Source organism: Hemicordylus capensis, chromosome 1, assembly GCF_027244095.1.
Source record: "Hemicordylus capensis ecotype Gifberg chromosome 1, rHemCap1.1.pri, whole genome shotgun sequence".
Classification (NCBI taxonomy): Eukaryota; Metazoa; Chordata; class Lepidosauria; order Squamata; family Cordylidae; genus Hemicordylus; species Hemicordylus capensis.
Window position 1 is genome coordinate 150,759,130 of NC_069657.1, and position 27,714 is coordinate 150,786,843.

Here is a 27,714-nt window from a genome sequence, read left to right on the forward strand (position 1 = left end):
TGTGAGGTAGGGAGTTCTCTTGCATCCAAAATTAGAGGGGGGGGGAGGAGCTGCTCCCTCCCATGCCACCCTCAGTCCTCATTTCCCATTTTACTCAATTTTACTCAGTCTCTCTCCTTTCTCCCTTTGATTTTCAAACTTGTCTGGCTGACCAGTCAGCAGCAGAGTAGGGAGAAACTGAGGCAGAGAGGGAGAAACTGAACACACACACAAGGATGCTTGGGCTCCCTGCTTGCAATAGGAACATAGGAACAAAGACAACTGCCATATACTGAGTCAGACTATTTGTCTACCTAGCTCAGTATTATCTTCACAGACTGGCAGCGGCTTCTCCAAGGTTGCAGGCAGGAATCTCTCTCAGCCCTATCTTCGATAAGCCAGGGAGGGAACTTGAAACCTTCTGCTCTTCCTAGAGCGGCTTCATCCCCTGAGGAGAATATCTTGCAGTGCTCACACATCAAGTCTCCCATTCAGATGCAACCAGGGCAGACCCTGCTTAGCTATGGGGACAAGTCATGCTTGCTACCACAAGACCAGCTCTCCTCTCCTCTCTAATAAAAAGGCAGCTCCTGAAGCAAGAAAGCAAAGCAATGATTGGCTGAGATGTATTTTGGTTTTGGCAATGTATTGTAGATACAAAAAAACAAAAGTATTGAAAATATGTATTTTAAATACTTTTATTTTAGATACTGTAGCCACCTTAAGTGGCACAGCGGGGAAATGCTTGACTAACAAGCAGAAGGTTGTTGATTCAAATCCCTGCTGGTACTATATTGGGCAGCAGCGATATAGGAAGATGCTGAAAGGCATCATCTCAGACTGCGTGGGAGGAGGCAATGCTAAACCTCTCCTGTATTCTACCAAAGAAAACCATGGGGCTCTGTGGGCACCAGGAGTCAATATCGACCTGACAGCACACTTTACCTTTACCTTTATTTTATATACTGCCCATCTCTGTGGAGAACCACTGGCAGCCTCCCTCCCATATCTGCTCGGTATGTACAGCAGTAATGGCTTAAGTGCAGTGAATGATGTAGTTGAAATGAGCCTTACAGACACTCAACACGGGCATGGATCCCGCACTGTGCACTATTAGTGCGGACATATCCAAAGAGGAGGAGACATTCATTCATTCATTTATTCGATTTCTATACCACCCTTCCAAAAATGGCTCAGGGTGGTTTACCCAGAGAAATAATAAATTAAAAAAATGGATCCCTGTCCCCAAAGCAGGGGCGTAACTACCATTAGGCAAGGGGAGGCGGCTGCCTGGGGGCCCCCACGCCTCGAGGGCCCCCCAGAGGCAAGTCACATGTGAAGTGAGTGTGTGTGTATCAGCGAGGGGCCCATTTTAAAATTTGGTCTCTGGGCCTACTCCAGCCCTGCCCCAAAGGGCTCACAATCGGAAAGAAACATAAGATGGACACCAGCAACAATCACTGGAGGTACTGTGCTGGGGGTGGACAGGGCCAGTTACTCTCCCCCTGCTACTCTCCTGTTGGGACACAACAGGAATTGTTCTGTTGGGACAGCAACAGGAATCTCCGTTACACACAGGGAGGCAGACCAGAGGTTTAGAGTTTCCTCCCTCCTGACTCGTGCTGACTGGTGGTGCCACTCCTGTGCCCTTCCTTCTTCTCTTGCATGCCTGCTGCAGCTGCTGCTCCCATGTCGGGGTTCCCTCCCCGCCCTGCGCCATTCTGCGGAGCCTCTTTATAGGTTCTCTCTGTTTCTCTCAGGTGGGGCGAGCTATCCTGTGTGCCAGTCTTGAAGGACTCTCTCCTCCCTCCTGTTTCTGGGACACACAGTCAGGGATAGAAAACGGGGCTCCTCTCCTTCCTCTCAGCGCCGGCCCTCACACGGGCTCTACGACTACAGCCACCCGTCCTCCCTAGGCAGCGTGCCACCTGACATTCCCACAACAGGCTCCTCCGGCTGGGGGAATTCATTCCCCTCCCTCTTTTGCCTCTCCCGGAGGTGTATCTGTTTGAGGGGCTTCATCCCGGAGTTCCCCCTCTCAGGTGCCTTTGAGAGAAGCACAGAAGAGAAAAGGGATCCTGAGCGCGCCCGCCTCAGGCAGCAAAGCGGGGAGGGCTGGGGGAGGAGGGGAGTGGTGAGGCGGGCAGCCTCTTCTTCTCCCACTCTCGGAGTCCGACTCGCCCTGGAGGTGCCCCGCTGGGAGCCGGCAGCCTGGGCACGGGCGGGGGACGTCCTGACTGAGTAAGCCCGCTTGTGAGCAGCGGGAGCTCAGAAAACCTGGAAGCCGGAGGCACAGAGGGTCCTTGGCTGCCCGAGCCGCCACCGTGCTGCTACCCCCACCTCCCACCGCGGGCACTGCATGGCAGCCGGGTTGGATGGGATGTTCCGTGAGTCTGGTGTGTTGTGAGGAGGAGGAGGAGGAGGACCCTCGGCCCTTGCCAGCTGTGCCACTGAGGCATGAAGGGAGAGCGGCAGCCACGGAGAAGAGGGAGCAGCTGCCTGGAGTGAGTGAACCAGGAGCGAGGGAGGGATCCCCGGGGCTGGCAGCCGCGCTCTGGAGGAGAGAGTCCTGGCGAGGGAGTTGGCGGCTGATGATGGGGCAGAAGAAGGAGCCGTGGCCTCCTGGGTGGGCAGGGGCGGGCGGGCAGGAAGCAGAGGCTGTACCAGATGGAGGAGAGGGCAGCCTGTCAGTGGTCAGTACAACTCTCTGGGAGCTGAAGCATGTGGGGCAATGGGGGGTGGGGGTGTGTGTGGCGGGGCGGGGGGGGCGGCGGTCAGAGAAAACAGGAGACTCAAGGAACTTTCGCTCTCTTCTTCACCCAAACACTTTTCAGACTGGAGGAAGGTTTGGCGGGGTGTGTGTGGCTCATTGAGGGATCTGGAGAAGTGGCAGAGTAGGACAGGGGATTCAGGAGGAGGCTTTGAGTTGACAGCAGTGGCAACAGCCATTTCAGGAACAGAAATGAGGAGAGTGAGGAGAGAAGTTTGGGGAAGAAACTGAGGGAGGAGGGACTACGTAGAAGAGAGTAGGGCATATGGGTCTTCAGGGGCATTTGCCACAAGCACCGAGTGTGATTTTGCAGGGGCCTGGTGCAGCTTGAACAGAGGCATGCCAAATGGCTATTCTTCAGACAGCCTACTTGCCATGTGTACAGTGCAATGCAGGCTGGGGGACAAAAAAAATTATTCTGCTGCATATATAGAGAGTGTTCATGTGAACTGTCCCCTGTTTTATGTGACATGCGGGGGGGGGGGCGGATATACTGATGCCCTGTGATAGTCAAAAGAAGAAAAGATGCAGAAATCTTTTTGAGGTCAGCAATCCAAACATTATTTGAGGAGAGTGTGTGTGGAGTGCTGTCATCCTCCTTCCGTGCCTTAGATCAACCCATACAACCTGTTGCTGCTTCCAATATTTTGAAATGCCTTTCTTGTGCCTTGTCCACTCCCGTATGTTAACAGATATTTTTTAAAACATTTCTGCCTTTGATCACAGAGTGATAGTTGCTTCTTCTGGTCTGCTGTATCTGTGCTTGTTTTATGGTATTATTTGGTTGGTTTTAAATTGTTTGCATCCTCAAGTTTTTTGTTAAACATTTTATGGAAAAAGTTTTAAAAACAAGAATAGATAAGAATAAATGATTTTTAGTAACCATAAGTTGACACTTGGCTGACACATGACCATTGATGAAGCCACCTGTGTGCATTCCAGTGTCACTGTCACATGCTGAAGTCAGCATTGATCAGCTCCTGACACTTAGCCACAACTCTACATGGAACCAAAGATGTCAAAGACTAATAGGATTGTGTTGATTGACCCTTACTCTTCCCTGTCAGCCTATCATCTCTCTCGCTCTCTACCTGCCTACAAAAGCAGGGAAATGCCACTTCTGGGCTGCAGTTCTGGAATGTTAGCAATGCATAGGAACATAGGAAGCTGCCATCTACTGAGTCAGGCCAGTGGTCCATCTAGCTCAGTTTTGTCTACTCTGATTGGCAGTGATTCTCCAGCTTCAGGCAGGACTTTTTGCTCAGTCCTGTAGTAGTAATGGCAATGCAATAAGTCCAATTTCAATATAAAGGGGTACCAGATGGATCCAAAAGATTCTGCGGCAGTTTGGATCCAGTTAGCAATGCATAGGAACATAAGAAGCTGCCATCTACTGAGTCAGGCCAGTGGTGTACCTAGCTCAGTATTGTCTACTATGACTGGCAGCAACTCTCCAGCACCAGGGAGGATTTTTTCTCAGTCCTGCAGTGGTAATGACAATGCAATGTCCAGTTTCAATATAAAGAGGTACAAGATGGATCCAAAAGATTCTGCGGCAGTTTGGAATACTGAGTAGATAAATGTTTCCTGAAGATTGGAAGAATGCAAATTAAAGTTTATGTAAGTTTGGAAAAGAGGGGGAAATGAGTTTTAGTACAGGGAACCTGGTACTGTGTAGAACAACATTTTAGAGAGGGGCCATTGCGCAGCAGTAGAGCTCATGCTTTGTATGCAGGAGGTCTGAAGTTTGACCCAGCCTCATCACCTTCTCTAGTTATATAATCAAGTTGCACATGGTGGTAAAAAACTCTATTGGAGACCCTGGACAGCCACAGTAAGTCAGAGCAAGCAATACTGGACTAAATGGAGCAGTGTAAAGCAGCTTAACATGCCTAAATTACCGGACACTGAAACCATCATTTAGAGGGGCAACGTTCAAAACTATATGGGCAGGGGCAGCACGTAGCCATGACAGAGGCAAGAGAACTGAGGCAAGAGGAGATATTTTATGGAAGATGGGTCAAAGAGCTGGGACACATCTGGGACAAAGGAGGAAGAGATGGATCAAGGATGGCATGGAAGTATAGTGGCAAATGTTGAAACAAATGTGGGGGGGGGGGCATGGAAATATAGTGGGCAAGCTAGGAATTAGTCCTGGGATTGCTAAAAGCCCTGCTAGCTGAGCAAAAGGCACTCTCTTTTATTTAGCGGGGGAGAGCAACTGGCCATATCCAACCCCACCATGGCACCCTTCCAGTGGCTGTTGCTGGTATTTATCTTTTGTTTCTCATAGATTGTAAGCCCTTTGCAGACAGGGAACTATTTAATCTATCTATCTATCCATCCATCCATCCATCCATCCATCCATCCATCCATCCATGTAAACCACTTAGAGAACTTTAATTGAAAGTGGTATATAAATATTCATATTCGAACATGGGTTAAACATATGAAGGATGCAGAGCTTCAAGGGAATAGTACCTTGTTACATTCATTTTAGAGAGATTGCTCCTGCTTTTCATGATACAATGAGGTCATTCGCACAATCAAGAATAGGGATGTGCACAGAATTGCTTCAGTGCACATCCAAAGGTGGCATGGGGTTCCCTGAAGAGGAGACAGGCCCCTGCCAGCCTGCCGCAGCACTAGTGTTACGGAAAGACTTCCGTGCAAGTGGCAGCTTGTGCTGCTTGCTCCTCTAAAATGCCATGCTGCAGCAATGGGATGCATCCCCAGCATCCCTCACGCAGCGTCGGCATGTATGCGCCGATACCATTTACGTGCTGATGCTGTGCGAGGGATGCTGGGGACGCATCCCATCACCATGGTGTGGCATTTTAGAGGAGCAAATGGCACAAGCTGCCACTCGCATGGAAGTCTTTCTGTAACAATAGTGCCATGGCAGGCTGGCAGGGGCTTGGAGGACGGGCAGGTAGGACCTGCCTGCCTCCTCTTAAGAGAACCTCATGCCCCATGCCAAAACGTTTTGACACCAGGGAACTGAAGCGTTTCAGCGCCTCTCCATAGCGGTGCCAGAACGCTTCAGGTTCATCCCTAATCAAGAATTATTCCACCTGGGTTCCACCTGGGTTTGAGAGCTGTGTGTGCTCCCAATTTTCAGTTGTGTGGAAGCAAGGTAGGAGGAAAAGTTACCCTGGTTTTCCTCCAGCCTTGCTTCCACACAATCACTTCTACCCAGGTTATCCTCCTACCTTGCTTCCACATACCTGGAAATTTGGAACACAAACAACTCCCAAGCCTGGGTAGAATACAGTTTTTGATTGTATGAATGTCCTCGATGTAAAATATGTCAGAAAGAAGAGGGGAAGTAATGGTTTAACCTCTCTACTGATGACAGGAGGAGCAATGCGGTTAAACTACAGGGAAGTATTTTTAGGTTAAATGTTATGGGGGATGTCCTAGCTATGGCACCAGAGGCTGCCTATAAAAGTTGTGAAATATATAATTTCTTGGAGGTTTTCAGAGAAGGCCCGTACAGGTATCTGCTCAAAATGTTTTAGGTAAAAGATGATCCAGTCTTGGGGCACTGATTAGAATAGGTCTCTTCTATCTCAGTGATTCTCCACATCTCTGCCACTTTTAAAATCTTTGGATCCCTTTCAGTGACAAGGATAGCAGTCTACAACCAGCATTTAGACAGGAAGATGGGCCCAGAATAGAAAAAAAGCCTTTAAGAAACCCCAGAAAAGACTTGAGACCTGCTTTTATGCCTCTCAGTCACAGATATGGGCACAGGATCAGAGGGGTGTAGCCTATGGTCTTGGCAAACCTTCAGTGCCCAGAATAAACCCACTAGAAGGCAGCCTTAGTCTTTCTTTAGGTTGGCACCTTCAGGGTCTATATACTGGCACAAAATGAAGATGGAGCAGTGTGGGCCAGACTCTTGGGAAATGTTTCCCTTTCCTCTACTGTATCTTCTCCTTCCCAAGCTGTGTAAGGGCTTGCTGGTCCCCATGTAACTGTATATGAGAAAGAGGGAGAGAAAGAAGGAGACAATGTACCTACAAGTAGTTTGTTGCCAGCAAGGGGACTGTAGGAACAGGAAAGGATGCTAGTGCTCAAGTTGCCTTTTAGTAGCAGTCAGACAGAACATCCATGAGTCAATGGTGGTGGTTGTTGTTGTTGTTTGTTGTTGTTGTATCCTATTCTGGAGACCTGTGGGGTTCCCTGGAATCTTATTAGGAGTTCTTCAATGAAACAAGCATAATAGTGGACACCTTTCCTTATAAACTCTGCTCGCTCCCCACTATTGATCTTGTCTCTGAAATATACTATAGGAGAGGACTGGGCGTGTTCTAAGGTGCATTCCTAAAGCAGGGTAATGATGAGACCCACCACCAGGCCTAGCCACCATGACATGCGAACTGGAACTATCCTCAAATATGCTCCAGAATCTTCTGAAATGTGCAGGGGTCCCATATCAGATACAAAGGGGTTTATCGACAGATGTCAATAGACAAAAGAGTCCCTGAAGACAGATTTCAGAACATTCGGAAATCACCACCAAAAGCCAATCCCACTGAATTTGGGGCAGTAAATACCACCACCCTCCTTCAAGAAATACTTTTCCCCTGTGACTAGAGTGTCATTTTAAAAAGAAAAGTCACAGGAAAGTTTTGGAGTCACAGAGTTGCCGTCTAGCCCAATTGTCCTGTCTCCCTACCAAGAGGCTGCTGGCTTTGTTTTGTTTTTTAATTAGTTCAGTAGGGTCCATGTCAAGACAATTTTATGTTTATAGTCTTGATGTTACCATATACAAAATGGTTATATTTATCTTGGGAAGCAACAGCATACCTAAATCCTGATGCAACTGATGGCATGCCCATCCTAGACAGGAAAGCTCAGGGCTGATTTATAGGGCTGGCTGTGCGGTAAATCCATTAAACATTATAGGGATGTAGGGGTGTGTGTGCATGTTGAAATAGCCCCCTTATCATACTGTATCAGGGTAAGAAAAATTCTAAGGAGAAACCATTGTGGTGTAGTAGACAAAATATTGCTTGTAGATGAGAAAAACCTGGGTTCAAGCCTCTATTTAGCCATGATGTTCATTGGATGGGCTTGGGCAAGTCATCATCTTGTTTTTAACTACCTCACAGGGCTGCTGTAGTTCTAAAAGGGCCTCTAAGCTCCTTAAAGGAAGGGCAGGATATAAACCTAGTAAAGCAAATAGGTTGCCAGTGGTTTGCAGCTTTCCACTAACATCTCCTGTTGAAGCAGCTGATGTGTTCAGGGGTGTCTGCTCTATGAGACTCTGCAGAAGCGCTGGTGTGGTGGTGATGGCAATTTGCATCCGTACAATGCAAAGTTTTGAGTGAGACACTTTCTACACAAAATGTTCAGGCTCATATGAAGATTGTTCCCTAGCATTGCATGGAAACCAGTAGTGTTTATTTTATGGGACTCTGGGAAGCATTCAGGTTCGGGATTTCTGACAGCCTTTTTCTGCCTTATGCTTCTCCCTGATTACAGCTGCAGAGGAGAGGGACAGGGAAAGTTCACCTGGGGAAAATGTTGCTTATGAGTCATTAGAAGGCAAACATGTGCATGCACACACGTCACTTCACTTATCACCATACAATAAGCAGGCCTCCGCTCCGCATGAGAATGGTCCATTCTCATGCGGCGCAGAGGCCTGCTTATTGAATGGAAACCTGTGCCCGTTGTTGGCCTGATGCCCTCAGATGCCTAGTGAAAAAAGAACAGACACTCTCCACACGTCTCCCCACAGCTTGCCACCTGACATGCCAACTCATACAGAGAAGTTCACACTGCAGCTGAGCCAGGACTCTGCCCCACTGAGATCCTCCACTGACTCCTTTGAGCTCTGGCATTGGTTTGGATTCAATGAAACAGCTCCCCACAACTGGCACATCTGGCCATTGGATTGTCTCTCCCCAATCCATGCCAGTTTTGTTTCTGGCCCTTCTCTGAGAATTAGAGAAACCTGGTTGACTTTTGAAGCCTAGACTAGCTGAAGCCCCTTGGAATTAATTCTGAATCGTTTCACTTGGCCATTTTTGATCTGCAGCAGCAAACATGATGTGGCAGTCATCTGGCTTAAACAGCCTGCAAATTGGAATAATCTGCTACCTCTTAAGCCTTTTCTTCTTGTTGCTTTAATAGGGGAGTTGGAGAAAAGCAGCAGAGTGGGTTTTCACTGGGTGATGTCACTGAATGAGAGGTTCTGGACTAGAATCCATAAACCAATAGACAGAAGAGAGAACAACGCACCTAAAAACAGCCCATGTAACAACCTCTGAAGTCATGGACAATACTGGTCTATATTACCTATGCTATTAATGTGCAGAAAGTACATTCTGGCCAATGTGGGTTTTACATTTGCATTGCAAATCAATGTCCATTGCACATGTGAAAACACCTTTAAGTAGTAATCTCGTGTCTTTTCTAGTACTCTATGAACACTCTATTCATTGGAGGGACAAGATCCTTCTTGGCCCCAGAACAGTCTCTTTTCAGATTATAAGGAGGTTTTTGTGTGCGGCCAGATTAGCGGAGGTACTTACATTAGGGTTGAAAGCATTCATTGATAAGAATTCTCATACTTATCAAGAGCAGCTGAGCTCAAAAATAACCCTGCATTTTTATTCTGGCTCACGAAAAACTAGAACAGGACAGAGATAGCCTTAATCGTGTCAGGCCAAGAATCTGATATGAATATCACAGCTGGAAGTCTAATGATGATGATGATGATGATGATGATGATGATGATGATGATGATGATAATAATAATAATAATAATAATAATAATAATTATTATTATTATTATTATTATTCGATATCTATACCGCCCTTCCAAAAATGGCTCAGGGTGGTTTACAAAGAGAAATAACAAGCAAATAAGATGGCTGCCTGTCCCCAAAGGGCTCACATTCTAAAAAGAAACTTAAGACACACACCAGCAACAGTCTCTGGAAGTACTGTGCTTGGGGTGAATAGGGTCAGTTATTCTCCCCCTGCTAAATAAGGAGAATCACCACGGTAAAAGGTGCCTCTTTGCCCATTTAGCAGGGGATGAAGAATACCTTTGATGAAGAATACCTTTGAGCATGTTCAGAGTGCATTTCCCACACCATTGAGCAAGTACAGCCTGTCCACAGCACCATAGAGTTAAAGAGACAGAGAGGGCCCACAGGGAAGAGGGCTCAGCTTTCAGGCAGTCTGGAGCCCGAGTACCTCTCTCCCTTTTTGCTGTAGAAATGTGTTAGAAACTCTGGGAGTGAATGCCAACTTGTCTGTCTGCACGCAGTGCCTGCCACATTTTTCCATGAGGTGTCATCGACTTGTTATGAGATTAATTTCACTGGCTTCTGATTATCTTAGCCTGAAGATAATCCTTTGTTTGTGACATCAGTTGCCGTGGAAATCATTAGGATCCCCTTTCACTAACAGGAGAGCGGCTAGAAAAAAGGCCGAAAGGGAAAGGGGGAAGAAGTGAAGTCTATTGATCTAGCTGTACCCTAGTCTGGTACCCAAGAGGGACAATGCTAACTGTGCTTCCAAAGAACAGGCCTCGTTTCCCGATGGGGGCAGGGATAAAACAGAACCAGTTATTAAAATTTCGAAAAGCCTTCAATTTCGCTCTTCAGGCCAAAGAATGCCATGTCTTCTTGGTTGATTTATGCCCACCTGCTTGAATTCTCAGAAGGAACTCCTTTCTTTTCTGTCCTACAGTGTGATGGAGATGTTTCATGGCTGCATTTCTCCTCAGAGGTAGCTGCTTTTTTAAGTATGCACAAAATACCATCCATGAATCCACAAGCAAATGGTTTCCTTCATAGTAGCTGGAATTCTTTCTAGTCATATAAGAATTAGAGGGCAACATATAACTTATTAATGCCTTTTGAATGTTGGGGGGGGGGACTTTTGAATGTCAGCAACTCAAAATTTCAGCAAACATCTAATGTTTCCCCTAATTACTGCACATATTTTTTGCAGTAATTTTGCAGCATAATGTTTCCATTTATAACCGAGTGACTTATGCATTGTTCATAGTCTATTTCAACAGTTAAGAAAGGGAAAACTGAGTTGAGTTTTCTGCTGTGGGCCAAGCTCTTCACATACATTTGGCAGCCCCGAGGGCTGTAGTGGAGGGGGGAAGCACAGGGATGGAGAACTTCTCGGCTTCTCTAGCAGTTGGGGTAGGCATGGCCACGGCGGCTGTCATGGAGAGTGCCTGCACTTCTGAATTGGCAACTACATCAGTGGCAGCCCCAGCTGGCACTTGTTGTTGCTGGAGGAAGAGGTGGTGACAGAGAAGGGGCTAAATCCCCCACCCCTGCTAAATGCCCTCCTTAAAGGGCTGTCGTAGCAGCTCAGTGTCAGAGCAGCTGCTTTGCATGTAGAAATTCCAGAAATGGGAGTTTCTAGCACCTTCAGCTGAACAGTCGCAAAGCACTCCCTGAAAGAGTCGCAAAGCACTCCCTGAAAGGGCAGTATAGAAATATTTTAAATAAATAAACTATCAGCCACAATAAATTGAGCTTGGGTTGATGGGAGTTGTAGTCACAACAGCTGGAGAGCCTCAGGTTTACCACCCCTGGATTACATGATCCATTGGATTGTCATAGTAAAAGGTTGAGGTTGATGGCGGGGTGGGGCGGGGGCGGGGGCAGGGAGGTCCATGCAATGGTACCTATTGTGGCAAAGAGGCCAGTGTTTGCTGGCCCCTGCACTACTCTTCATGCTCACACCTGAGGAAACTACCTCACCCTGCCTCATGGAAGAGCCACCCCTGAGTTGCCTGGGGGCCATCAGGGCATTAGAAGGAAAGACCAGAGGGAAATAGCAGTGCCACGTGGGGGAGGTGCTGGGGTGGAGTGGGAGGGAAGCCTGAGAGAGCATTTCCAGATACAAGCTTTGCCTCAAATCTAATATTCCTCTGAGAACCAAATTATCTAATCCTTGGATCTGCGGTTTTTCAGTCCTGCCCCTGTGCCATTGTTTCTGACAGCCTCCGCGTGAAAGCCTCTCCCTCCTATCCTGGGGGACTAAAACCTGTCATCCCATCCTGTAATGCACTCTGCCCACACAACAAAGATCTATTCAGCAGCACTTTGAGCCATCTCTAGGTTGTCACTGCCTACCACGTTCTTTTTCAGATGGGTTCCTGGTTGATGTGGGGAAGCTAGAAAGCTACAATTTTCTCCCACTACATTTCTTTGAATTTTCCTCCTTGCCTCTTCTCTGCCCCCCAACCCCAGCAGAGATTCACGCAATCTACCTGGGAAGACCTTGTTTGAATTGTTCCGCTCAAGTTACATAATGTGCTGTATTCATAGGATCGAATTCTTAAAAGCGTCATAGAGATACAGCATGGCTGCCTGCCTCCAGGTGGAACTGCATGGTATATGGGCAAATGTTTTTATTTAGGCATGAACGGCAGTTACTAGATCCAAATACAAATGGTGGCAGCTTTAATACCAAATGATTTAGTAAAATACACTAGGTCCTGGCCAGTGCCACAAAGGCTTTTCAGGATTTGTCCTAAGGGTGTAAGAATGGAGTGGCTAATCGCTATACTAAGGTACATATGCCCTTCAGATGTAAACTGGTTTAAGTCATTCTTTCTTCCCAGGGAGCCCTGAGGACTGTAATTTTGTAAGGCATGTTGTGTTCCCAAACCGGAGTCCTTAGATATTGCTAGACTACAACTCCCATCACCCCCAGCTACAGTGGCTGAATGCTATTGTGGGGGACACAACATCTGGGGACACAAGAAGACTAGGAACCTTTGCTGCAAGGCCCTAGCTATGGATCTCCGACAGAACTCTCAACACCTCATAAAACTACAATTCCCAGGATTCTTGTGGTTGGGGGGTGGGATCATGATTGTTAAAGTAGTATAAAACCAACAGACGTTTCTGGGGTAGATAGGGCTAGAGAAGTATTCTCCTTCACCAGATGAAAAACTCTTTTTAAAGATGTCAGTAGAAGCTGCCTCTGCCATTCTGCGAACTGGAGACTATCTCTCTCCCCCCCGCCCGAGAAAAGATTCTTGGAATCCTGCTCAGTCTTCTGGATTCTGTGCTAGAAAATGGGCTACTACACTCTGCAGTCGCAGTACAATCACAATTGTGTGTTTATCCAGAGTCTATTAGAAGGTATAAAGGCTTTTGATTTAGACAGGGGCTGGGGATGCAATTAAAGTCAGCAGTAAACTGTTAATGGAGGACAAATATCCAAATTGGGAACAATGGTTCATCATTTTAACTGGAAAGGGTATTAGCCATTGGGACAGGCTGCTTAACTAGCCTCTCTTATTGGCAGCTTGTTTACAATGATGGAGCAATACTTTTTCCAAAGTGATTGCAGGTGTGGGAAAGGAAATTGTCTTGCCCCTATCACCATTTTTTAAAACTGGCAGCCATGGTAGGAGAGAAAATTGTTGGCTGTCATGTTGATTTTTCACATCAGATGTGAAAATGTTTAACTGGTATTGACTGTCCAGAATGTCTAAATTCCACAGTTTCTGTGGCCTCCCAGTGCCTGTACATACAGTGAAAGAGATACATATGCAATCATATGTATGATATGATAATCACATGTATGCATATACATATGAAATCATATGTATCCCAAAGGGATATATATGCAATCATCCCTCAGCATGACTATCTACACACAGTTTCTGAGACAGAAATGTTATCTGTGTGTCAGAGAATTGCAATGCTGCTAGCAGCCCTTATCCTATTCAGTACCTATGTGCACTTGCTCCATGTGCTGTGACCTCTGCCTCACCGCAATCACTGCCCAAGAGTGCCACTGCTTTCTTGTAGTTCCCTACTGCCGCAGGGCCCCAGCGGCAGTGGCTCAGGAGTTCTCACTGCAGCCTTTCATAATGCAGAGTTCTGGCGGTGCAGCTGCTGCAACCACTCTACTGCATGCGTTACAGAAGGAGCCTATTGAGAAGCAGCGGTGCGGGGGGGGGGGGAAGGGTGACAGACAGTGTTCCCATTGGCATCTCTATTATCCTTTATCTTTCTTAAACAGAGGGAATGAAATGTGTTTTTTAAAAAGCCCTGTGTCAGCACAAGACAAAGACCCAGGCTTTAAACCCGGTGGAGAAGGAACAGAACAATCAGGAGCTCTGAATGACAGGGCAGTTACGCCAGCAGATTGATAAGAAGGAAAGAGTCTGTTTGAGGAGGCACCAGGGCACTTTCCAGATTAGCTGCTGGAACAGCAGCCAAATGCCTCCATTTGGGCAAGTTGCATTTGGAACCTAAACAGCAGGGGGAGCAGTCATGCAGCAACTAACAACCCGAAAAAACAGCAACCTTTTCACGCCGGATGTATGACGTCCTTGCTCTATATCGCAGCGATTAAATTCACAACAAGGCATTGGAAATGTGAACAGCACAATCCATAGGGACTGTGGTGTCATGATGCAGGAAGTGTGGAAGCACACTTCCGAGATACACCCTGACCCCGTTGCAGGATCTAGTCTGGAAAGAGCCCAGGCTGGGTCTCTGAACTCCCAGCTATGTCACAGATCCACCTCTTCCCCTGTGACTGTTGCCTCTAACTTCATTTGCATTGTTCACCCTTTTTGGAGGCTGGAATTCCAGGGGGCAACATGCAAGGATCCCATTGCTGTGACCGTGGTAGGCGCACAGTATTGTCTAGGCAATGCATTTGAGAGCCTTTAATTTGCTCTGCAGTATGCTGGAAGAGGGTGCTGTTCAGTTAATATGGTTTTCTTCTCAGGGTTCTCTCTCTCTCTCTCTCTGTGTGGTGTATATATATATGTGTATATGTGTGTGGTGGCTTCAAGCCATTAAGTGCACCACTTCCTTGTTTTCTAAACAGAGGGCTCTAAAAATGCCTGTGGCATTTTGGGAATGCAAGCCACAAGCCTCTCCCTCTCTCCTCCTGGAAGGCTGCCCTGCTCTCTGAAATGTTAGGCCTTGGCCAAAAGCCCCCCAGAGTAAGGAGCAGGGAGAGGGAAGGGGAAGGAGAGCTGCTCTTGTGGTACATAGGAACATAGGAAACTGCCATATACTGAGTCAGACCATTGGTCTATCTAGCTCAGTATTGTCTTCACAGACTGGCAGCGACTCCTCCAAGATTGCAGGCAGGAATCTCTCTCAGCCCTATCTTGGAGAAGCCAGGGAGGGAACTTGAAACCTTCTGCTCTTCCCAGAGCAGCTTCATCCCCTGAGGGGAATATCTTGCAGTGCTCACACATCAAGTCTCCCATTCAGATGCAACCAGGGCAGACCCTGCTAAGCTATGGGGACAAGTCATGCTTGCTACCACAAGACCAGCTCTCCTCTCCAACTGTAAAGGTACAGTTGTGCCCTTGAGTCAGTGCCGACTCCTGGCGACCACAGAGCCTTGTGGTTTTCTTTGCTAGAATTCAGGAGGGGTTTACCATGGCCATCTCCCACGCAGTATGAGATGATACCTTTCAGCATCTTCCTATTTCGCTGCTGCCCAATATAGGAGTTTGGGAAACATACCAGCAGCTATTCAAACCGGCAACCTCTTGCTCCCTAAGCAAGTTACTTCCCCACTGCGCCATTAGGTGGCTTTTGCTCTTGTGGTAGCAAGCATGAATGGCCTCCTTTGCTAAGCAGGGTCCACCCTGGTTTGCATTTGAATGGGAGACATGTGAGCACTATACAATATTCCCCCTTAGGGGATGGGGCCACTCTGGGAAGAGCATCTGCATCCTTGCATGCAGAAGGTTCCAAGTTCACTCCCTGGCATCTCCAAGATAGGGCTGAGAGGGACTCCTGCCTGCAACCTTGGAGAAGCCTCTGCCAGTCTGTGTAGCCAATATTGAGCTAGATGGACCAATGATCGTAAAAGGCAGCTTCCTATATTCCTATGTTCCTAAAGTGGCTTGACAGAGCATCCAGTGCAGAAGACATTGGGAAATGAAGGTAGCATACAGGATATGCAATCAGATACACACTTAACCATAGCCATATTCAGACATTATGGTGAACGTTCATATGAGTGTACAGTGTACACAGGTACAGATCTGTACACACAGATACTGTTACCCACATGTACTGTTTAACATAGGTACAGTAGTCAACTTCATATCTGTAACACACATTTGAGGGGCCTGTAGCAGATTGACTTTTGAAATGAACACCGGTACAGTCATTCACCCAAACACATGTACAAGTGTACAGACATCTGTACATTCATACAACATAATAAGGTCATTCACATGACTAAAACTTACCTGGCCTGGGGAGGGTAGGGAGGAAGGCAGGAGCATGAGCTCTCCATGAGCAATGAGGGGACAGAGGGAAAGCAGGCAGCCCACAAGGATTTGGGGATTGGGAGGAAACTGGGGGATTTCCTCTCTGCTGGGTGCTCTTGCCACCCAGTTCTGTGGATGCTCGAGCCCAAGCATTGACATGACCAGGGAACGGGGTAGAAGGGTGCACTTGCACTTGTACCCTTCTACCTCACAATTAGCCTTGGTACAAAACCCAGGCTACCGCGGTACAGAGCACCAGGATCAGGATCGATTCCAGTGTGTCACATGACCAGACCTACTTGGGTAGGACTGTGCACACCCATGTAGGGCTGAGCATGTGTACGACCTTCATGTCTGAACAGGGCTCATGTCTAAACCTGCAGATGCATGAATATGTGTGTGTGTGTGCGCACACACACATGGTTTTCTGCCCCTGCCACACATGTCATGACTGCAGCAGTGTGCCACTGAAAAGCAACCTGCTGAACCAATGTGGGAGGAAAGGTTTCAGGACAGACTCTACCTTTTTTAGTCAGAACAATGTAGAGTGCAGCAACCTATCCATTGTGGGCTACTCACATGACCCCAGCATAAATGGCTGTCAGCTTTTTTCCTCTCTTCAAGCTTTCATACAATGAAGGGGACATATGTAGCTTTCCCTACAGATGCACATCTTGGTTGTACACACCATTATGCAACTGATATCAGAAAGGTCCCTGTATACATACTGAGTGGGGAGTCCTCCTATGGCCAGTTCACCATTAGCAAACTGCATTTGGGATTTTAAGGAATAGCATTCATGCACATGCAGAATGCTTCTGTGAACTGGCCCTGCAGCTCCCTCAAATGCTCCCTCAAATTACTAACACCACAATTGCAGTTTTCTGCAGTGCAGATAATTTGAGTTGGCTGTGCACTGGTGCTCGACCAATGTGCAACAGACACACCAAGGAAACACAACATAAGAAGCAAACAGTGAAGCTAAAAGGTGCTCCTGAACACTGTTTGGATAGGAGACCTCCTGGGAAGCGCATGCAAGCTGCACTGAACTCTTTGGAAGGAGAACAGAGCACAAGTATACAAAATAAATAGACATCAGCCTTTAGAAAGTGAGGCACACATGCATTACTTGCTATGAGCAAATGTCTGTCATCAAAGTCCAGGAGACAAAGCCATGGGCAGCCTTTGGATGGTTCTCCTCCAGTCTATCTGCAGATACTCATCTTCTAGCCATGAATGCTTTCTGGGGAGGGGGTGAGAAACACAGAGCAGATACAAGCAAGGCAAAGACAGAAGGGATTTCCTGCTCTGTGTGATGTAAGCAATCAGGCATGATGGCAGTATAATCTTATACACTTGTTTTTGGTTCAAAAAGCCTTAATGTTGTACTAAAAACTGGAAGAAATAGTTGAATCAAAACATACGTTATTTTTGTGAGTTTATGTTTGTCTCTGCAAGCCAGCTTGTTGAAAAAGTGGGTAGAACGTAACAAAATGCAATAATAATAAGTCTGAAGAAATTGATCAATGAAACCTAGCCTCCTCTCCAAAGTACTTCAGGGGATGCCATGATGATGGCATATTCTACCACAGCAGCTTCCAGTGTGGTTACCACTGTCTGTACCACAGTGTGTGTGCATCTGCATGTATGAATAAGAGATACTTTCTCAAAAGAATGTAAAGCTTTACCTGTAATGCTAGGCTAAGTAGTAATAGCAGAAGACTCACATGTTTTATCCATGTTTCCATATTTTAAAACTAAAGGATGCTTTATAGAAACCATGCCTGACATTAGGTATACCATTATGCTTCCTGGCAATTTGAATTGTAGGAAAACTAATGTGTTATACAGGACTATGATAACTTTCTGGAATAAGGGGCAGTTTTTAAAATAAAGGATACCTTCACCGCCGCCACATAATAGTGTCTGTGCAGGTGAGGTTGGGGGTGGACATTCTACCACCCTGAGTGTGTGTGTGTGTGTGTGTGTGTGGATATAAGAGTGTTCACGTCTTGATCCAAGAAGTGTTGGGTGGAGTGAAACCACCTCAATCTGCCCTCTGGTTCAGCCTCAGCTTCCTTTCAGATTCTCTGCCAGACCTTTGAGGTTTCAAGCTCTGGGTTGCTATTTTGCTAACCAGCAAAATTTCCTCTGGGCACCAAGGGTGTTTGCCATGATGAAAAATGATGTCCAATCAAGATGATCTCTGCCCTCTTCTCATCTCAAATAAACTGTCATTGACAAATCCCTTATGAGCTGGTTCCCAGCCAACTCTGCTGCATTTCGCAGCTCAAACTTGCTGTCGCTTCCTCCTCCTTACCGCCGTCTTGACTGCAGGCACGCAGGCAGTCCTAATCACTTTCTCCTTCTCATCCTGTTTCCCTGGGAAATTTAAAATCTTTTGACTTTTCATCCCAGTCTGACCCAAATAAATAAATATTGTTCAACATAGATCATCTGTGTGCTGAACTTGATTTGTTTATCTGCCTCTTTGATTTATATCCGGCAAGCAATGGGTAGCTCACAATTTTATTTTATTTTTTTTAAGGGCAGGAAATCCCTCCCTCCAAAAAATAGTTTTGCTAAATCTTCCCAAATCCCACCCCACTCTGCAATAGGCAGCACCCTTTGGCAATGACCCAAAGAGCAGTTCGTCCTTGTTGTGATGCAAGCCTTGTAAGGAGGAAAGGGGCACAGACTCCCAGCAGCTCTTGATCATCCCAACCTTTGCTGTGCTGCTGTGGCCAGAGGCCAAATGGGGTTGGCTTCTCTTTGGGAGGGAGGGTGAACAACCTCTCATGGGCTGCTGGCCCTCTGGCCAACTCCAGATTCTGGGGGCAGGCTGTTCCTTTCCCTTATTTCACAGAAATGCTCTTTCACTTCCTTTGATTACATCACATTCAACATTCTCTTTAATGAAGCAACTCTCTGAAGCAGTGTGTTCTCTACTCAGGGTGATAGGGAGGTTAATGTCTCCATCCTAGAAGGGCAGCATGTTTCTGCTTCCAGACATGAGCACTCTAGATTAGATCTTACTCTCTTCTTTAGTATTGTCAAGCCAGAGCTCTTCAACTCCTCCAAACATTCTTAAATACTGTAGAACATTCAAGACCGGCAGTATTCTAAGGCAGGGGGTTCCCAGCCTTGGGTCTCCAGATGTTGTTGCACAACAATTCTCATCAACCTAGTCACAATGCCCCTTGGCCATTGTGACTGGAGATGATGGGAGTTGTAGTCTAAATACATTTAGAGACCCAAAGTTGGGAACCTCTGTTCTAAGGCAAATAAGATGTAGACCATGGTCAGAACTCTAAAAACAAAGCAATTAGGTTTCTGCTAGGATACTTTTTTCTGGCTTTGCAGCCTCCAGTTCTGGCAAGTGGCCAAGAGGATGAAATTCTAGCCAGGTCTGTAAAATCATAGATTATTGGCATACCTGCTTTTCTTGTGTCATCAATCTCAGAACGTTAGCAGGCCCTCTTGAAGGAACTCATACTTCTTCTTTTAAATCTGTCTGATATTCCCTATGGCATTTTTACATCTGGAATCAGGTGTTGCATCAGATCATGAAGCCAAATGAGATTTCTTCCTTCTCAAATGTAGCCTGTCACAGGGCCATGGCCATAGAAGAGCTTGCAGAGAAGGCTCTAGATTCTGTTATGACTCAGGCAGTACCACAGGGAAATAAAGTCTGAAGCAGGATCTTTTATCCTTGCAAATGATGCATGATTTGCAAACAATCTAATTTGACTTTGATTTCTAAGTACTTCAGTCCTGAAATCTGAGCCAGATTTCTTAAGATTTCTTAAGAGCCAATTAGGCACCAAAGAAGGCGAAGGTTTTCAAAAGAACACAGGATCCATTCCAGCAATTTCTGTTGTGTCATCTTTGGCTGAATTTTTAGCCAGACTGGACGAACTGGAAGATAGATCCTGTTTTATAAAACAAGATTCGTTTGAGATATGAAAAGTGAACTCATCTGAAAATTAGTTTCTGAGGGTGCGTAGAAAACAAATGAACATTGCTGTGGAAGAGCTCCACATTGTGTGCTGACAAACCATTTTTTCTCTGGGATCAAAGGCAAATAAGGGTGTGAACAAACCTGCTCTTCACCACCCCATGCAGTTTCCTGCTCGGTCAGTGCATGTCCCAAGTACCCACACACGGCATCATCATGCACATGGTGTCCGCACAGGCACAGGCACCATTTGCGTGATCAGAAACACCATTGTGGCCACGCGTATGATGCCTGTGTATGCGCAGATGCCATGTGCATGCTGGTGCCACACGTAGGTACTTGGGACGTGCACTGCCCCAGCACGAAGATACATGCTGCTTTCCTCTTTCTTAAAGCTTCCGCTCCCTGCTCCCCTCCCTGCGGCACCGAACCAGTGCTCGAACCTTGGTTCGTGCACAACCTTAAAGGCAGAGAAAACTAGTCCTGCTCTTCTGCAGCAAAAGCTGGCTATGCATAGTGTTGATTGCCTCATCCCTTGAGTCACAAACTTCCCTCCCTCTATCCCCTCTTTAAAACATTCCTTTAAAAAAAAGCAACAAGTGGATGTTTAAAGGCATAAATGCAGCAATATAAAAACTAAAAGGAAGCACAGGAGGAAAGAGCAAGACAAATGACTGAATCAGCATTCAGATTGCTAATAAGTACATCTCTCAAATGCATGGTGGAGATTGGAGGGGAAGGTTAGCCTCACTCCATGCAAGAAAAACACATAGCAAGCCCTGTTTGCAAGTAAGTTTGTTTTGCACCTTGAAACTGTCTTCATCCTTCCTCACTTTTCCCTCCCAACTTTGCTCTGTGCTCGATCCTGGTCTTGTAATAGTGAGCACAAATTGCCCCCTTTGCTAAGCAGGGTCTGCCTTGGTTTGCAACCACCCTGAGCCATTTTTGGAAGGGCAGTATAGAAATCTAATAAATAATAATAATAATAATAATAATAATACATGTGAATGCTGTAAAATTTTAACTCTGTTACCTCCGTTAATGTGGCCAAGTTTTGTTTTGTTGCATCCAAACTTCGTAGAGCTTGTATTAGCAATTTGAATATTTTGTAAATAATAAATGTATTATTTTAAATGTTAAGCTGGTCTAAGGACCATAATAAACCTACTACTACTACTACTACTACTACTACTAATGCTGTAAGATATTCCGCTTAGGGGATGGGGCCATCGCTCAGTCTCCATAACTCCCTGGCATCTCCAGGTAGTGCTGGAAGAGACTCTGGCCTGTAAAACTTAGAGAAGCTGCTGCCAGACACTACAGACAATACTGGGCTAGATGAACCAATGGTCCGACTTGGTATAAGCCAGCTTCTACGTTCCTATGTCGCACTACAAAAGCAACTTGCTCTATTTACCAGGGACAATCCCTCCTTTCTTCTTCTTGCTGTCCCTAACTCTGTTTTGCCTTTTGTTGGGGACCACTTTAAGGATCCTTCACAAAAAATTGTTAGTGCGAGTTGCTGCAGATGCCATCCTTCCAGTTTCCAAACCTTTTCTCCCGGATCTTTAGATGTTAAATCTCAGAGTGGGGACTGCAGCTTGTCTCCTCATCTCAAACATGCAAGTAAACATCCACACATGAGCATGCAGGCACCTTGTAATGCATAGCCTGCTAGTACGTATGCTACAGCTGGGGAGGTTTGCTGTGAATGGCTGATGCCCTTTCAGGCAAGATGTGGGGAAGTAAATCTCTGTCCTCCACCAGAATCCATCATGTATAGTGCTGTGCACTTGTCAGAACATATGAATTCTGCAAATAGCAGTTGCATGCTCTGCCGACAGTGGTCCAGAACTGGAAGCTGTTGTATCAATTGCTCTTCAGCAGCTGATTCCAGGAATCTGGACTCAGAGAATTAATGCACTGCAACAAGCACATCTAAAATAGTCATATCCTGTCACAATATGTACTTCCCCATATCTTCCCTGAAAGGACACCATTTGACTTCCCTCAAGAAGCAAGGCTTGTATAGTGGTCATTGTGGAGTTAGTACATTCTGATTACTAAACATTGCAACACTGTTCAGCATTGCAAAAACCCTTCTATATCTTAATTACTGTAAGCAAGACTTGCTTTCACTTGCGTTTTCTGTTCTAGTTGGAAATGAAATTTAGTCCTACTCATTTTTCATGAGCTCTACAAGGACTCCACTGTGGAGTGTGGCAGCTCTGCATGTCCCATCAAGGATATGCCCGTGTGGGCGCCAGTGTCAAGATCTGAGATTAAGAGCCTTGTCGCCCAGTTGAGACCAGGGAAGGCCCCAGGGGAGGACATTGTTCCACCAGAGGCAATTAAAAATCACCTCGACTGGTGGGCCACTATATTGGCCTTGCTCTTCACCCAGAATGATTTGCATGACTGAATTCCCAAGGACTGGGGGATAGCAATCATTGTCCCACTATTCAAAAAAGGCAGAAAGGATGACCCCACCAACTCCAGAACCATCAGTTTGCTCAACACAGTCAGTAAGCAATACACGAGACACCTACACGGGAAACTTAATGGGTTAGAACAGGCAAATCTCCTTGCAGAGGACCAAGCTGGTTTCAGGGAAAGCTGTTCTACCATCGAACAGTGCTTAGTTCTTCAGGACCTCTTCAGAAAATACTGTTCCTGCAATGCAACCTCCCTTTATGCTGCCTTTATCAATGTCAAAGCAGCATTCGATTCTATCTCTCGTGTCAAACTGTGTGAGAAGTTGGAAGCCTCCTTCATTGACCAGTGTCTGCTATATTTAATTTGCACCCTGCGTGCAGACATGTCACTTAAGGTAAGGTCCAACCCCCAAGGCCACCTAAAAAGACCAGTCTCAGCCCAGAAGGGTATCAAGCAAGGATGCATTCTGGTCCCACTCCTATACAGTTTCTTCATTAACACAATGGTGGGCCAGCTCAACAACCTGGATTTTCACCCACTAAACATGCTGAGAGACACATTGCCACTCTACTATATGCAGATAATGCAGTGATCCTCTCAAGAACCCCCACTGGCCTTAGAAGAGCACTGAGGGCCCTAACACAGTACTGTAAGGAAGACCTCTTGGAAATTAACTACCATACAACTAAAATCATGGCCCAAAATTCATTCTTGGTGGCTAGATGGATATACGATTGAGCAGGTCCCATGCTTTAAATATTTGGGGATAGTTTTTCACTCTGGCAGCTCGAGGAAAGCCCATGGGGAACATGTGGTTCAAAATGCCCAGAGGAGCTCCTCCTCCATAATAAAATTGCTGCATATGAGAGGAGGCTATTATGTACCCATGGCCCTCAATCTGTTAGTTGCCAAACCAGTAGCCCAGCTTTTCTATGGTACCCAACTGGGTCCCTTCCACAGTTTCACCCCACTGGAACGTGTGCAACCCAAATTCCTGCAGGTGTCTTATCTGGATTCAGTTTGTTATCCCTCATCCAGCCCATCACCGTCTCATCACCATATGAAAATAATATTGATGGATCCACCTTAGAGGGATGTTACAATGTTTACTGAAGTAATGTAGGTGAAGTGCTTTGAACATTATAAAGCACAAAATATTCCGACTAGGAGCAGAAATGATCTTTATGAATGAATGCAGTGGTGTGGAGAGAGGCAGGGCTGTTTGGCAGTCTAGGACTGAATGTTTATAAATCAGGCATGCCAAGTAAGGAGGACAGGAACCGCCCTTCTAGCTCCAAGTACATATGAGTTTGTCAGTGATGGTGCTCAGATGATTTAACACCCACCCAAAGAAATGTGTGCCAGTCCTGAGGCTGCCGTAGGGGAAAGAGGACAGGTCTCTTTTAAGAGACGTGCAGAAGAACAAATTTCCGCAGGTGCTGCTTGGCACTTTCCAGTCTAGCTGCTCAAGAGCAGCAAAATGCCTCCGTTCAGGCAAGTCACATTGAAAATGTAAACAGCAGGGGGAGCAGTCTCGCAGCAACTAACAACCTGATAAAACAGCAACTTCCTTACACAGGATATATGACGTCCTAGCTCTATATTGCAGCAATTAAATTAAAGGCAAGGCATTGGCAATGTGAATGGCACCCTGATGTCTGTGTAGGGACTGCGGTGTCACAACGCAGAAAGTGTGGGAAGCACACTTCTAAGATCCGATGTGACCCTGTTGCATCTGGAAAGCGCCCTGTTGCTTGTCATACAGGGGAAAGAAAAGCTGCACCTGCTGAAAATCCCTCTTCTGTGCATCTCTTAAAAGTACAAGAGACCTGCCTTCTTTTCCATATGGCAGTCCTAGCCAGTCCCCTTTCAGTGGGCCACAAAGGCTGTCTGTTTCAGTGTGCCTTTGCTCAGATCTGTCTCCCTCTCTAATTGTTTTAAACTGATGATCCTGCTTTAATGTTTCATGATGAATATGATTAATGCATAATGCTTTATTTTATATATATATATATATATATATATATATATATATATATATATATATATCTTTCTGTCATAGTACTGTGAATTGTTAGCTGCCTTTACAATTCTATTGTACAAAGGTGGCATATAGAGAACATGAATGAATGAATGAATGAATAGTCTTGAGGAGCACCAATATTTCTCACCAGCTCCATCCCTGAGTGGTTGACACCACGTGTCATAGGAACATAGCATATACTGAGTCAGACCATTGGTCTATCTAGCACAGTATTGTCTTCACAGACTGGCAGCGGCTCCTCCAAGGTTGCAGGCAGGAATCTCTCTCAGCCCTATCTTGGAGAGGCCAAGGAGGGAACTTGGAACCTAGATGCCCTTCACAGAGTGGCTTCATCCCCTGAGGGGAATATCTTGCAGTGCTCACACATCAAGTCTCCCATTCATATGCAACCAGAGCCGAGCCTGCTTAGCTAAGGGGACAAGTCATGCTTGCTACCACAAGACCAGCTCTTTTGCACACATTGCAGGACAGCAGGGTTGTGTCAAATTTATGTGCAGGAACAATTCTACATGATATGCTACAGGGATTTAGACTGTCTTTGTTGGAATTAAGTCACAGAAGGAATCTTTTGCAGTAGTCACCCTCAGGCATTCTTCATCAACAACTGGGTCTGGAGTGGTCATAGCTCCTGGCAGGGGCGTAGCCAGGGGAGGGGGGGCGTGTTCATCCTTCTCTCTGGCGGCTCCCCAGAGTGAGAGAGATAATGAAGAAAATATGGAGGGGTGGACCTGGAGGGCCCTCATGAACTGGGGGCACGTTGTCTTTGAACCCTTTTGTTCAATTATAGCCATGCCCCTGGCTCCTGGGAATGTAATAGCAATATAAGAGGCAGGAATTCAACAGGCTAGGCCATCGTTTACAAATAATAAATAAATATAGTTCTTCTTCATCATCATTGTCATCATCATCAGTGCTTCTGTGGCAAATCAGTGGAAAAGAACTTCACCTGTTGAACCTTCGGTGCCAGGCCACTGCTAAGGGTATGTGAGTTCTGACAAAAAAGATGGCAACTCCAATTAGGCCATATTCCTCCTTCCCTCTCCCCAGTGCAGTTAGTTCCCCTCTGCCATGGTCTTCCACGTAGCCTTTTCTCTGTACTCCCACGCAGCTCCGGTCCTTGTTCTGCCTACCATGATGATGCCATGGGTCAGGCCTGTCCTGCTGGTCCTTATGTCCCGTGTTTCTAAGTGATCCATCATATCATTGAAAGGGTTCTTGTGATCACAGTTGGTAGCTGACTGTTCCCCCCCCCTTATCTCCAGGCGAAGCTCTCTCATGGCTCAGAGACAATCTTGTGTTGATGGGTCCTCTGCAAAACTCTTTTGTGTGCCGCCCGGGAGCTCTTGTTCTCCCCACTCCCAGGGCTGTGCCTCCACTGGGTTTTGTTCCCAATCCTTCTTTGATGTAGCTGGACACCATCCAAGAGTGAGACAAACAAGGCCTCTTGCCTGCCTATCACACTCAGGAGGAAGAAGCACTGACAAGCCTTTGGCTAGAGGAGAGGGCTGCAGCCTGAATCACAGGCCTGTTTGGGGAGGCGGGCATTTGCTTCCTTTCCCAGGCCCTAGAGGTAACCCTGCCCTGTTCCCACTGTTAACAGACTCTGCCTACCTCTCTCCAGCAACTGCAGGTGGCTCCCCCTCCTTCACCCGTACTATGCCAATACAATCCTGCTAGCATTGTCCAGATTAAAATTTCCCAGTTCAGGGGCATTTTGAAGTGATTTTTGAAGGACATTTTGATGATGTCTGAAAGAAGGAACACCCATTATATACGATGACCTGTGAAGATGCTGTTGTTTGAGAAAGGGAGAAAGCAGGCAGCTCAACTAAGTCTTGAAGTACAGTTCCTGCCATCATTTTCTATCAGAGGCTCTGTGCCTTTACAGCTTAATGACAGAAAGAAATTCAACGGGTGCCCCATATTTTCATAACCACATATACACGTGGTTGAATGTCTGTCCACTCAGCAGTTGTAAAAGTTGTAGAGCCTCTGTTAATGGGTACAGTGGGGGGAAGGTCCCAGGGCATGAGCGGAGGACACACAATACAGCTACCTTGCTGAAGCTAAGCAGGTCTTAGCATGGCAGTGCTTGGATAGGAGACCCATGTATGGCACCTTTAAGGATGGGGCTGTAGCTCAGTGGAAGAACATCTGCTTTGCATGCAGAAGGTCCCAGGTTCAATCCCCGGCATATCCAAGTAGGGTTGGGAAAGACTCCTGCCTGAAACCTTAGAGAAGCAGCTACCAGTCAGTGTAGGCAATACTGAGCTAGATGGACCAATGGTCTGACTCAGTCTAATATAAGGCAGTTTCCTTTGTTCCTACATCAGTGAAGGTGACAGTCCTGTAGGCTGGCCACTTTTCAGCAAACTCTGCTGTACTTAATTACAGCAATATTGGATGATGTAAAACACCTCATCAGAAGGGTGTGGTGGTATCCCCAGTTGCTGCAATTATAGCAAATCAATTTCCTGTACCCCAGACTCCCAGCTTCCAATTCATTGTCCTGGCTCTTTCACATGGGAATCTAAAAGTCCATGCAGGGCTGCTGAGTGTTCGAAGCAGCTGTGTAGCTTTGCTTTTAACAGCAGTGTGATGTGCAGATATTAGCAGCTAATACTCACCATGCCATAAAAATGGAGCCTTTACACACAGGGCATCTACCCCGAATCTACTTCAGAGGAGAGTGTGTGCATTCACACACCAGCCAAACTTACCCCGAAGCCCCTTCGAGATCCTTGGACCCATTCCACACACAAATTAAGGACGCTGCTTCCCTTAATGCTGTGAGTATACTTCGAAGTGGCTTCACTTAACATACCCTGAGGCATGAAGCTGTGTGCAAATAACTCCCTGCTGATTTATCCACGGGCAGGGTTCTTTTCCTGCCCAGCTGGTAGCCCTACCCAAGCAGCAGTTTAACTAGACATGTTATATGAGTTGGTGGGGTCTTGTCTTGGGCTCAGAAGTCAAGAAAATATTATCTTCAGCACAGGCCAGTTTCAGACCTGGGTTTAGGTGATCACCATATTTGGGGTCTGGATGGGATGTTCCTCCAGGGCCGTTCCCAGATGGTGAATTTACTTTGCTTCACCGCAGGAAGGGCAGGTGTGCATTCACACATCAGGTGGATTTACATTGAAGTCCGGGGAGCACTCCATACACAATTTGGGTTTCCCCCTGCGCATTGGCTACTTGTGTTCTTATGTTCACTATAAAGTACTACTGGGAGTGGTGTACTCTCAGTGTACCACTCTAGG

General features: G+C 46.4%; 1 protein-coding gene across 11 annotated transcripts in view; it reads left to right on the forward strand.

Annotated features, from left to right (window-relative positions):
• The first annotated feature begins 2,179 nt into the window (after nt 1–2,179).
• Nucleotides 2,180–27,714, forward strand: part of TNS1 (tensin 1) — a 432,927-nt gene continuing 407,392 nt past the window's right edge. For all 11 annotated transcript variants that reach the window (XM_053307444.1, XM_053307453.1, XM_053307473.1 and 8 more), the window contains exon 1: nt 2,180–2,483. In XM_053307444.1, coding sequence (XP_053163419.1) covers nt 2,355–2,483 — 129 coding nt within the window. In that variant the 5' untranslated portion in view covers nt 2,180–2,354. The remainder of the gene's footprint in view (nt 2,484–27,714) is intronic.